The sequence below is a fragment of the Zosterops lateralis genome, assembly GCF_965231275.1.
Source record: "Zosterops lateralis genome assembly, chromosome: Z".
NCBI classification, from domain to species: Eukaryota; Metazoa; Chordata; class Aves; order Passeriformes; family Zosteropidae; genus Zosterops; species Zosterops lateralis.
The window spans coordinates 76,724,338-76,737,035 of record NC_139800.1 but is presented as its reverse complement, the minus strand read 5'-3'; the positions used below and the strand labels follow the sequence as shown (position 1 = coordinate 76,737,035).

At 47.8% G+C, this 12,698-nt stretch overlaps 1 protein-coding gene across 2 annotated transcripts in view; it reads left to right on the top strand.

Moving 5' to 3' along the window:
- Window positions 1–8,163, top strand: part of ZCCHC7 (zinc finger CCHC-type containing 7) — an 86,179-nt gene extending 78,016 nt beyond the window's left edge. For both annotated transcript variants that reach the window (XM_083883823.1, XM_083883824.1), the window contains exons 9-11: window positions 3,506–3,601; window positions 6,281–6,398; window positions 6,821–8,163. In XM_083883823.1, the coding sequence (XP_083739949.1) occupies window positions 3,506–3,601; window positions 6,281–6,398; window positions 6,821–7,314 (708 nt within the window). In that variant the 3' untranslated portion in view covers window positions 7,315–8,163. The remainder of the gene's footprint in view (window positions 1–3,505; window positions 3,602–6,280; window positions 6,399–6,820) is intronic.
- The last annotated feature ends 4,535 nt before the right edge of the window (window positions 8,164–12,698 follow it).

The following is a 12,698-nucleotide window of genomic DNA, read 5'->3' as shown; positions in this document are numbered from 1 at the left end:
TGATGATTCACTCAATGATTGTCTTTCAGTGGCTCAAGAAGTAGTGAAACATTGCTGCTTATGAGCTTTACTCCCAGGATCAGGCCATGTTGGTCTTGCTGAGTTGCAAACAGCAAGCTTGGTGGTTGGCAAAGCTTGTGCTTGACTGTGATGGACAAAGTGGTGGAAAGAGTAAAATTATTCCCTCCCACTCTCAGAGTTCTCAAAACTGATTGCTGGATGTAACAAGCAAAAAGCACCTCAGTGCAAGCCTTCACAAAGCAGGGTGCTAGCTGGTGGGTGCTGGTAGATTGATGATTAATAACCTTGGTCCCATCAAGTACGAGGCTCTGGGAACCAATTTGAATTTGATTTATTTGCCAGAGTGGCTTTCACTGGTGCAGGAGTGGGGTGGAAAGCTTTTGCTGTGGCAGGTTTTGGGTCCAGTGTGTGTGCAAGAGGGTCACCCTGCACAGGTGGGGCCTGGGTGCCATCACACATCACACTGCATGTTACACCACAGCCTGGACAGTGTGACAGCCTGGACACACCACATGTCACACCCTGCACACCCTGCATGTCACACCACACATCATACTACACGTCACACCATCCTGCACTGGTTCCAGCACAGCCTGCAGAGCTGCATTGGCCCAACAGGGGCACTTGGGGTTGCACAAAGGGGTCTGGCCTCTAGTCCCCCACACCAGCAATGTCCATGCAGCACGTAACAGGGAGAGCAGGGAAACATGCAAAAATAAAGGTCAGATGATTTTCCTTAATTAGTGAGATTTAGCCAGATTGCGGATCCTAAGTAGCAATGAGCTTTGTAAAAGGGAGCCCTGGTCGGATCAAAGTCAGTGCAGATAAGGGGAGCTCAAGGTCACCGAGGGAGCTGCCCAGCAGGGCCATTTGCATAAAAAATTACTGTCAGAAATAGGCCAGAGAGGCAGCCCTGGCATTTTGATCTCTTGGCCTTTGTCATGGAGATTCCTGGTTCAGAAGGGAGGAAGGCCAGTGTCCCAGATAATGATTAACTGTTTTAATGGCATTCATTCATTCATTCTGCACTAACTACTCATGCAGAAAAAAGGGTTATGTAAAATGACATTAGAAGAAAAATCATTTGTAATCGTTGCATCAGGCTGCACTTTGAGGAGACATTAGGAGTAAATCCATGGCGTGGTAGGCTTATGCTTTATCTTCTGATATTTACTGAGTTTACTGGTGCATGAAAAGCTTTCAGCAAGAATAGCAGATGGGATGGACCTTTCATAGGTAATGCTATCTACCAGGTTATTACTTCTATATATTGATAGTGAAGTAATCTCCAAGATATCACCCTACAAATATAGATTATTTAAATGTTTTTAACAAAAAAAAAGCACCCTATAACATAAAGAAGCTGTGTTGATGAATAGTTTATTTTGTACCCATATGGCTGAATCCTTAGATGCTTTTTTAAGTCTTAAATAATAAGAAAACAGAGGGTTTATAACGTGCAGGTTTCCTTTTTGGTTGGCTTGGGAGAAGAGTAAAGTTATGTAGAGTTGTAATCTGACCTGCAAGTGTTCAGTTTAAATTTTTTTTTAAATGTGACCTTTTGCGTTAACTAAATAACAGCAAGGAGGGCAGAGGAGCTGCCCTGGGAGGGAGAGGATGGGGTGTAGGATGTGTGTAAGCCCAAAGGACTCCCATGCTGGAGGAACCCCCCCATGTCTGCTGATGCCCAGTTTTTGGTCTGGGGGCCACAGTAAGACAAGGCCACTGCATGGGTGCTCCTCAAGGAGTTTATCTTTTCTGTAAAAAGTGGTGAGAACGGGGTAATGTCAGTTTTAGAACACTAACTATGGTCAAAAACACAATTATTTTCAATGGAGAATGTCATTCTGTAGGTGAAGGTGTCAGGCTCTTCAGTTTCAGCACACGACATCTTGGAGGATCCTGCGTCTGAAACACAAATACCTGGGGTTTGGACCTACATGCTATCATCACACTGCACTTCACAACACCCAAATAATGCGATTGTTCATCTTCAGAAGGTCTTCATGTTTCCTTGTCATGCCCAGCTGGCAGGAGGCAGAGCAGTGGTCCTGGTTTGATCTGTGGCTGCTGCCCTGCGCTCACATTCTGCCAGCAGAGCTTCTCCGGCAGGGAGGAGCGGGCGGGAGGGACCTCTGGGGCAGAATCCCCGTGTGGTCTGCAGTGGCATCACCCCTGAAAACAAATTTCATACAGGCAAGCGTCTACATGTTGGGAAGGCAAAGGAAGGTGTCGTTCGCAGGGATATTGCTGCTCTTCAGGAGCCCTGTGCGAGGTAGAGGGGATTTCTGGGGACACTCCTGATGCTAAAATCTAACCTGAATAATGGTGGTTGATCCAGTAAACAAACCAGACAGATTTTTCCCCAAGAGGACTACACAAGGGCTTGTGTTTTGGATTGTTGTTTTTTATTTCCTTGTCTCTTCTGCATACTTATGATTAAAAAATACCCAAAAATCTGAGCCAGCTTACACACTGCTGTTAGCTGGAGGGCTCTTGCTGTGAGACATGGATGAGAAATACAGAGATTGCTTTATAGGTGGTAGTTTTTCCCTTTCCCTGTTTCCCCACCTTTTGTCACAAATCACTGTTAGATGTGTCACTCTTCTTAGTCTTCCTTCAGGCCCCTCCTGGTGCGTGGGTGTGAGCTAAGGAACATGACTCTGAAACACACATTTAAACTCAGGGCTGGGGAGTTCACAATAAGGTGACCCTGCAAGTGTGATCAGATTCATAAAGAACAGCATTGGAAGGTTCCTCTTGTTCCTGCCTATTTTACAAACACAGCTGTCATTCTTCGGGAGGCTCTGACGGAGAGCACAGTGGCTCCCACAGCAGAAGAGCATGCTGATACACATTTAAAGAAAAAAAGCCATTCCTGCAATGAGCATTGCCAAGAACTACAATTTTCTGTGAAATCTGGGGCACTCTTCCATGCTTCTTTAGCCTCAGAGAGAAGGAAACACGCAGAGTTCAATAAGGTCACTCCTAAGCCCTCCTGCTTTTGGGCCAGAATTCCTGCATCCCTTGTTAGTCCACAGTGCTTGCCTGTGCCAGTGGACTGTAGCATCCTGTCTGTGCCATGGAGTATGGGACTGGTCTCCCATTCTCTCTGTGGGCCTTGGCATTGTGCCTCCCCAGCTGTATCTGATGTCTCCTGTGAGTGAGGAAGGGCTGGGACACAAGGAGGAGGGGGAGAGATAAATCAGGAGTTTGTATTCAGAGCTGAAATATCATGGCCTGGTGGACAGGATGCCAGTGATGCCTCCTCTTCTCACCTCATTTGTGATGCTCAGGCTGAACCTCGCTCTAAAAAATTACAGTAATGACAGCCACTTGCTGCTTTTTCAAACAATGTTCCAACAGCAGGCAGGGGTGTGTTGATCTAAGCTTAATAAAATTATGTTTATGTAATTTTAATTTATTTTTAATTCAGCATTCAGAATACTGCCAGGCCTAATTCCTGCCCATTTCCATCTTGCAGACAAAGCCAGGACCCATCAAGGCAGCGGATTCCCAGTCGGAGCGCTCTGTGTCCGTGTACTGCTACAACTGCTCCCGCAAAGGACACTTTGGATACGTAAGTCTTGGCACTCTCTGACAAGTCTGCACTCTCTGGGGTGGAAATCCATCCCTGCCACGGTGTGTGTGTGCTTGGAGGAAAGAGCTGGAAGAGCCAAGCTGGTGTGTGTGACACGAGAGGAGTGTGACCGCAGTGCTGCTGTGGAGGCCAGTGTATAAAGGGATCTCACCCATCCACTTTAAAGACAGGGAAGAAAGTGAAAGTTGCTATTTCTCCTTGGCAGGTTCATTGATTTGAGGCTGCCGGGGAGAGGGAATATTCATTGGAAAACAGTTGCTGAATACAGCTTTTTTTTTCTTTCTTTCTTTCTTTTTTTTCACATTAGTGCCTCACTGCCACGTTCAACATCACGTCAGGTTTTTCACCATAATCAGCCCAACTATTTGAGTGCTGTTTTGGGAATCTTCCATTTCTGCCTGCTTAAGATGATCCTTATTTGTAGTTCCCTAGTTTAGTTCAACATCTGAACTAAGTTTGGCATTGTCCTTCTGTAAGGTGCAGGGAGACATCATGAGCTTTAAGTGGCTTCAGTAAAAACAGGAGATGAGACTGCATCTTCCAGGGTGTTCTGGTGATATTTATCACATTTTTCAGTGCCTGTCATGCTTAAGTTCAGCTCTGTACCTGCAATTACCAACACAAAACAAATAATAGGGTTTTTTCTTTCATGGAATAAATGCAGGAGCCAAGCCACAAATATTCTAGAAAACGAATGTTAATCATGCATTGGATGGGTTTAGCTTATTTTTTCCTGTGGCTTAGAAACAGCCTATTGCCAGCAAATTCCTTTCTTCCCTTCTGCCTGCTCTTGTGCATCAGCCCCTTCAACTATCCATATAGTATGTTTTGTTAAAAGCTTGAGCCTTTAGTTTAGTTTACTTTTATTAAACTGTCCAAAAAATGGCACTGGAGGAAGACAGACATACTTGGATTCAAGTAACACTGCTGTAAAAATAATGAGTAATTATTAGGGATGCTGTAAATTGATTATTTAAGTCATTATTAAGGCTGCTGTAGAAATAATTAGAAATTATGAGGAGGTGACAGGAAGAGCTGACAGTAAATACTTAGATGGAAAGTGGCAGAAACTGTACAAAATCAGAAAGGGAGGAAAGCAACTTGTGGACATTTTTATCTCTCAAAGTTAAGGCAGATAAGAAAGTGTTTGTAGTACTGTACAAGGAGCAGAAACAGCCTGAGCAATGACTGAATGGAAGGGGATAAGCCAATAGTAGCACAAGAGGACAGAGATAACAGATTTTCCCATGTCCACACCATTCCCAAAAAACAGGCAAAACGCTTGCAGGAAAACTGATTCTTCACTAAATTTCAGCCAAACAAATGCCAAAAAGAAGCTGAGAAATGCAAAATACATCAAAAATGTATCTCTGATCTGCTGTGCCTCTGGAAGGGAAAGTGCAGCAGGCAGGGACAGGGGTTTCCAGGGTGGCACTGAGTGGTAGCAGTAACACATGCAGGAAAGCTGCTGGTCCCATGGTGCAGACATCAGGTGGGCTCCTGACAGCTCCTGGAGATTGGTGAGGCCCAGATGTCACTAGAATGGCTTCAAAGTGATGGAGAGTAGAGTTAGATTAGCTGTCAGGAAGAAATTCTTCTCTGTGAGGGTGGTGAGGCACAGGCACAGGTTAGCTGTGGCTGCCCCATCCATGGAAGTGTCCAAAGTCAGATTGGACAGGGCTTGAAGCAACCTGGGGTAGTGGAAGGTGTCCCTGCCCATAGTAGGCATGGGATGGGATGATCTTTAAGGTTCCTACTAAGCCAAGCCATTGTGGTTTCTTTCTCAGCAGTGTCTAAGAAGAGAAAGATGATGAAGCAAAGCACAGCAGGTAACAAGCAATTTGCAAGGAAGGGAGAATAAAGCACCTGTCAATATCATGAGTACCCATAAAAAAGGCAGAATCACAGGAAGTGTTCCTGTTAGCCTAGGTCTCAAGACATGGATAAAACTGTGTGTACAGCAGTGAAAAAACTTACATTCCTGTTCCACATGTTTGGGAAATAGGCTGGCATGCACATGATGCCAGAGTCAGCCCCTTCCTCATCTCAGCTGTCTGTTCAGGGCTCTCCACTTCTTTTTCCTCTTTCTGTTCCCCGCACTTTGACACGTTGCACGCACCAGCCTGCTGCAGGAATTGACTATGGTTTGTCTGAGGGAATGGCACACGGTGAGACCACCCACCCTGGCTGTTGGCAGGCTCTGGCTCCCCATGGCTGCTCCCCTCCTTCCCCAGCCCACCCACTCCTTTGGCCTGCCCCACCTCTGCAGGGAGCCTCCCCAAAAACGGCCCTGCCAAGGCACTGTTTGTCTCTGAGGGGCCAGGTGTGTGCAGAACAAGCGTTAGGGTCCTGCCTGGCAGCAGGACAGCCTTGTCCTTATGTCCAGCAGCTCTGTCAGCAGCTCACCTGGTCATCATCATCTGTTCTGTGGGTGTTACAGATGAGTGGTACCTGCAGGAAAATGGGAGACTCCCTCTGTGTGCTCAAACAGCACCAGTGTTTCAGTTTGGGCAGGAGGGATCACGAGCTGGTCATGAAAATGTCAGTGCTGACCACGTTCCCCACAAGTACAGACCAGGACCTGGAGGACCTGGTCCATTTTCACTTCCAGGAAATCACCACTCAGCCACTTCTAGTGACCTGGAATGTGTTTTGCAGGAGTGCTCAGAAAAGAGGATGCATGGAAACACGTTCCCCACTTCTCCCTTCATCTACTACTACGATGATGAATGTGATATCAAGAGGAGAGCCAACAGGTTAAAAAGAAAGGTGGCAGGTACAGTGTGTGTTTTGGGAGATCCCTCCCACTTTTCAGTTCTGTGTGCATTTTAGAAACATTGTGGGATTATTTTCATGTGTTGGGAAAAGCTGCATGGATTTGAACAGGTAGCCTGGTGGTAGTAAAAGATTTGTGATTTTACTCATCCGTGTCTATCATGGAAATTGACTGTGTCAAAGTCACTCAGTGAGCATTGTCAGATGTTTTAATTCTGAAAAATCTGCTGACATTAAAAATGCCATGAAATAGCAGAAAGGGGATTAAATCATAATTTGTTAAGATTTTAGCCTGACGACAGGAAAAACCCACAGTGAAAAAAATCTGCCAGAGATAAATTTTTTGTCTAAGGAGAGCTGTGATGGCTCAGGCGCCACATTTTAGGTTTTTTAGGTATTTAAATAATCCTCTCTGCTTTCCAGACCTGCAGGAAGCTGGCCTTCTGCCAGAACAGTCTGAAACACCATTGCAGGAAGAACAGCTTGAGGTGAGCAGAGGAAGAATAGCCCAGCCACAGAACACCTTTGAGGAAGAACAGCCCAGCCACAAGAAGAAGAGCAAACTTTGGAAGGAACAGAGGAAGCAAAGCAAGAACAGTGAGCAGAAAAAGAAGATGAAGGTGGCTCGGGCAAAGAAACCCCAGGAGGGGAAGCACAGGAGGGGGGTTGAAATCCACTGTGAGCCAGAGGATTTCCCTCGGGCGTACAGGCAGCAGGGGTGCAAGGGCAACAGGGTCCACCACAAGTCCCTTTTCCAGGCATTCTCAGGCAGCAAGGCCATGCGTGTGCAGCACCCTCTAGAAGGTGCCAAAAAGAAGAAGAAATTGAAAAAGCAGAAAAATGCTAATCCTGACAGCAGGGACAATCTATTCCTTATAAAGCAGCGGAAGAAGAAGTCCAAACAGAAATCCTGGTGATGGCAGGCAGTGCTGGGATTCCCTGGCTCTGCCTTCTCTTTATTCCTGTCCCTCTCTTAGCACATGAATTTGAGTCCGTCCCTGACCCAGCATTCTGGGCACCATCACCCATCCTGGCCATCTCCACAGCCAGAGGGGATCACTCCATCTCTGTGAGCTGTCTCCATGGCAAGCAGGACCCAGTGCTCCTGCCAGGGGTGGTCTCAGAATGTGCTCTATGTTTTTTTTCTTTGTTTGGGGATATGGGGGCACAACTGGGTTTGGCAGGGTTTGTTTGTTCACCTGTGAGATGTGTCTGTGCTGGTGGAGCACAGCACCTTTGGGGCCAATGCCAGGGAGACTTGCGTATGGGGGGGGTTGGGGTGGAAAGCAGGGATATGGGTATAAAGCACGTCCCCTCACCAGCCACTGGTCCTCTCCAGAGTGCAGGAGGGCATGGGGCACTTCCCTCCCTCTAGAAGGGGCAGCCAAGTCTCTGCTTTATACTCTGGGATGCAGCAGTCACCCACCTTACTCTCCAGAGTGGTGCCATCAATCCACTGCCCTCAGTGGATTGGGGCTCCATCCCTGTCCTTACCAGCTGCTCAGCAGAGCAGGAGTGAGCCAGCAGGTGGGCCTGGAACAGAGTTTACATCTCTCACTAAACCTGTTCTTGTTCCTTTTGATGTGGAGGCTGTTTCTGGGGATAAAAGAGTGGAGTATGAAGAACATACTTAGTTCCAGTCACACTGTGCTAAAATTTAATTTTTTGTTTAAAGACAGTTATTTTTGTACACTGGAATTCAGCATGTTGTTTTAAGGTTTGTAAGAATAAAATGCTTTATCAAAGGACTAACACAAATAAAACTTTACATGAGAAATATGAAAAAAAATAGTTTGTTCCTCATTTCTTTGCATTCTAAACATAATTGAAAACAGCATGATGTTCTCTTTCCTGATCTGAAACTACATCACCACTGCCAAGAGTAAAGGAAAAAAGTAATGCATTTATACTCTACTGTTGTGAAAAGGAAATTATCCATACCCTACTACTCTGTGATGTGCTCTCTGCTGTACCATTCCTTAGTGAGCAGCTGATGAAAACAGCACATGTCACTGAGGTGCAACTCCTCTCCTCATGCAGCAGCCCTGTGTTAAAATTAGAGACTATTTGTACCCTGCAAGGGTATCTAGAAAGGGATATGAGTACCCAAAAAAACACTGAGGACTCTCATTATGCCAGTGTTATCCCATGCCAGTACTCCCTAAATTCATCAGGGTTTTGTTTAGCAAAATCAACAGTGAGAAGACAGGTGTTCTGGTGGCCCTTTCATCCTGTTTTAGAGGTATTTGTGTTAGAGATACACCTGTATAGTATTTGTGAACCTAATGTCTAGCTTTGCTTCAGCCTGACCTTGGCAACAAAAATTAAGTTTTGCTTAACTTCATTTATTGCTTGATTGAAAAATTCCTGATGATACTGAAAAGAAAATTAGCTTTTGCCCTACTGAAAAAAAATTAATTTAATTCCACCCCTGAAAAGACTTGTTTTTAATATGGAAACAGCTCTTTTCCCAGATGCTGTGTTGTACATCCCCTTTTGGTTTTGAATTCCATGTTTCATTTGGGTAAAAGTCACCACTGGCCTTTAGCCAAACCAGCACAAACCTGGCAGACAGGGAGAAGGGTTGTTTTCAGTGATTGTTTTGGTCATCTGGCCAGGTAAGTTGTCTTGAGGTGACTGCATTTCCTGCACCTCAGAGAGGTGCCTTTACATCATCCACATGCAGTGCCAGAGGCTGGAGCAAGTCAGAGCTTTTCCTAACTCCTCTCATGAGGACAAGGTCCCTGGCCAGCATAGCAGGAGCCAGAACCAGCCAGGAGTCCCAGCCTCTCTCTCTGATGCTCAGTGGCTTCAGACAAGAATATTTCACCTTGGGCACTGCTGTGGAGTTGTTCAAACCCTGTTGTGTGCTGGTGGGCAGAGCCTGCCCGGCCTGGGGAAGGTTATGGCAGAGAGTTCAGGCAGTGTTTTGGTGAGACCCACAGAAGTCTGACTGTGGCTCCTGCCTGTCACTGGCAGCACCTGCTGTTTGTGGTGAGTTTGTGCTGGAACTGTCTCTGGATGTCGTTCTGAATCTCTTGGGCAGGTGCCCAGCCCCACAGAGCCTTTGCTTTGGTAGATGTCTGCTGCTAGTGAGTACAGGACAGTGAGGAAAAGATGGAGAAAGCATGTTTTTCAGGACCATGGGAAGGGAAAAAAGGGAAGCAGCAATGCTGGAAGCAGAAGAGATCTGGATGAGGGGAGCATCCTCCAGGCTCAGGCCAGGGTCTGGGTGGTGGTGGCAGTGTTGGCACTGTGGGAAAAGAAACAACATCCTGCAGTGGCACATCCAGGCTGGGGCACAGTCCAGGGGTGTGTTTGGGTCCTGGCAGGGAACGACATCAACTCCAGGACTGACCAGTGTCAGGCTTTGTGGAAATCTGCACCCACCAGGGCATTCAGGGGAGAACTGGCAGGTCTGGATAATGCCACCAGCAAGGAAAGAGGGACACAGACAAGGCTGGCTGAGAAAGAGCACACAGAGACAGGTAACATTTGGAGTGATGGGCTAATTGCATGTGGCCAGAACAAATCCAGCAGAAGAGGGACAAGCCCAGCTGAGGCTTCAGTGCCTGGCTGGGTCAGAGCTCCAGGGACATGGACAATGCTTGTTGCTGGAAAGCACCAAGTAAATCAGGTGTGACATTAGCTTTGGCTGGCACCACTTGGAACAAAGTGGGCTGTGTCTGGCACCAGCTGTCACCAGCAACTAGTGTCACCCAGCACACCCTGTAAGGCTTCTGTGGGGCAGCTGATGGATCTTAGAGAGTTCAGCACGAGAAAAAAGCAGCAGGAGATTGTTTACGTTCAGTGAGGATGAGAGGACAAGGAAAATGGCAAAAAGGGGTGGATTTCCCAGCATCATCAATTTCAGCACGTCAGGTGCTGTGAAAGGGCAGTGCTCTGTTAGAATCCTGCACCAGGCCTGGCATCTGCCTGACTGAGCTGCTTCCATCCAGCTCTGCTTTATTCCATTAAACCACAATGTACTTCAGCCTGTCATTCCTCCTGCCTGCTTTCCCCCCTCCTTTAAAGAACTGTCAGTCCTTACTCCAGAGATGCCTGGGACTGAAAAACATGCTCATCCCAGGAGAGGACGGTGTCTCGAGGTCACAGTTGATGTGCACTGGTGAGGCAGCATGAGGAAACCTACATTGTGTGAATAAATAAAGGGCCGCAGCTCAGACCCAGCACTGCAGAGGAGACAAGATGGATGGATCAGAAGGTCAGAGTCTTGTTGGGTAATGGGGGCAGGTGTCCCAGGAGTGAAGAGGGGAGAAGGGAGTATTGGGTCCATCATTTGTTGCAGCCACTACACAGAGAGGTTGAGGAAAGAAGGAGTGCTGTGATTTGAGGTGTCTGTGTCCGTGGCACACCTGTGGGAGGGAACTGCATGTGTCTTTGTGACATAGCACAGGTCTGGCTCCTTCTTGAAGTGTTCCTTTCCCTAAAGTCTGTCTCAAAACATCAGTCTCTCTGCCCAACTGCTGTGCAGTCTGCAGGGACCATCACTTAAGTACACATGTACAGGGCCATGCCTTACCCAACACCAGCAGCCCACGGTGAGAACACCACCCTGTGTCCTCAGGCTGGCCTCAGTCCCACTGTCAGACCTTGTTTCACCCCGTGTGTCACTGAGCAGCTGCTCAAGGGCACTGAGCAAACCTGAGTTCAGCTCACCCAAGCAGGTGGACACTGACACATGAGCTTCCAGCAAGGATGGGCGCCCCCATGCTGCACCTTCGAGATGGGACTGTGGGTGACAATGGCAGAGCAGGGTCAGTGACAGCCCATCGTGGCACCACATGGCACAGCAGCCAGTAATTGCACTTTTTTTGCATTGCAAAATGATTATTAGCACCTCAGTTCATTATCAGAGCAAATTTAATTTTTCAATGTAAAGGAGCCAGTTGTATTTATAAAGGAAACACTGTTGATACAGCCGGAAAAAATTAATTCATGACAAATGTAAGGAAAACTAATAGTCTTTAACCAGGGCAATATTTGACTGTGTCTAATTGTGCTTTGCGAGGTTTGAAAAGTCCTGGCAGAAATTCCTGCAGAGGCATTTTGCACTTCTCCTGATGAAACTGCATTTAAACATTGGGTGGTTGTTTTTTTTGGTTTTTTTTTGTTTTTTTTTTAATTAACCTTGTGCCAGTCTGGTCAAATTGTAGAAATACTGCTGTGGAAAGCTGGTATTCTCTGGTGTATTTGTGCACTGGCAGGGGCATTGTGTGCATTTGGGAAGGTCTTGCCTAATCCAAATCCATTCAGGCAGAAAACAAGGAAGAGGGAGCAGAGGCAACGCCAAGGGCAGAGTGGCTGCAGGGAGCCACCAGAGAGGAGGTGCCCAGGCTGACCATAGCCCGTGGAGCCTGCAGACAGGGGTGCCTACAGCCTGAAGAGAAGGTTTAGCAGGCACCAAGGGGTTTGGGATTGGGGAAGTTTCACGGAGACATGTTCTCTATTCAGTGGCAAGAGCACACAGACACAGGTATTGTTTGGAGTCATGGGCTGGTTGCCTGTGGCCAGAACAAGTCCAGCAGAAGAAGGACAAGCCCAGCTGAGGCTTCAGTGTCTGGCTGGGTCAGAGCTCCAAGGGGCTGCTCCAGCTGGGCTCTCCAGAGGTTCCCACATCTCAGCTGTGCCCCAGCCCCACTGTGGCACCAGGCATTATGTGGACTGACTGCAGCTCTTCTAGCCGACAGCAGCAGGAGATCTGCACCCTCCATGTGATGAAATCCTCGGTGCAGACAGGCCCAGGTGGGGCACAGCCTGGTGAGCACTGTCACGTCTGAGCCGAGGTCTCTTAAGCAGCTGGTTGCAGCACTTGCACTCCCACCGCTGTCTCTGTGGCTGCTGTGGAAAGGCAAACCAGAGGGTAGGATGGCTGTTTTCCTGGAGGGATGCTGGTGTTGCAAAGGGACATCTGCCCCTGCAGTGTGCTCCCCCTGCAGCCCTGCGGACAGTCCCATCCTCTCGCCCTCCCGCCGCACCCCGCTCTCCTCAGGACAGCCTGGAAACGCGCCGCCTCCTCAACTCGGCTGCCAACTTGAAGCCAATTTGCATTGGATAATTATTTTCAATTAAGTGATAACAATCGTGTTCTGAACAGAAATAATCTTGTCCAAAGGCCAAACAGTTTATCCCGGTCTCGGAGATGAGGCTGCCGCTCTGTGCGGCGCCCGGCAGCGGCGGCGGCGTTATCGCCGTGCGGGGCTCTGGGCTGGCGGCCAGGGCGGGCTCAGCTGGGACCACCCCGCCTGATACAGGGTCTGCACATGTGTTCCCCTAAGGA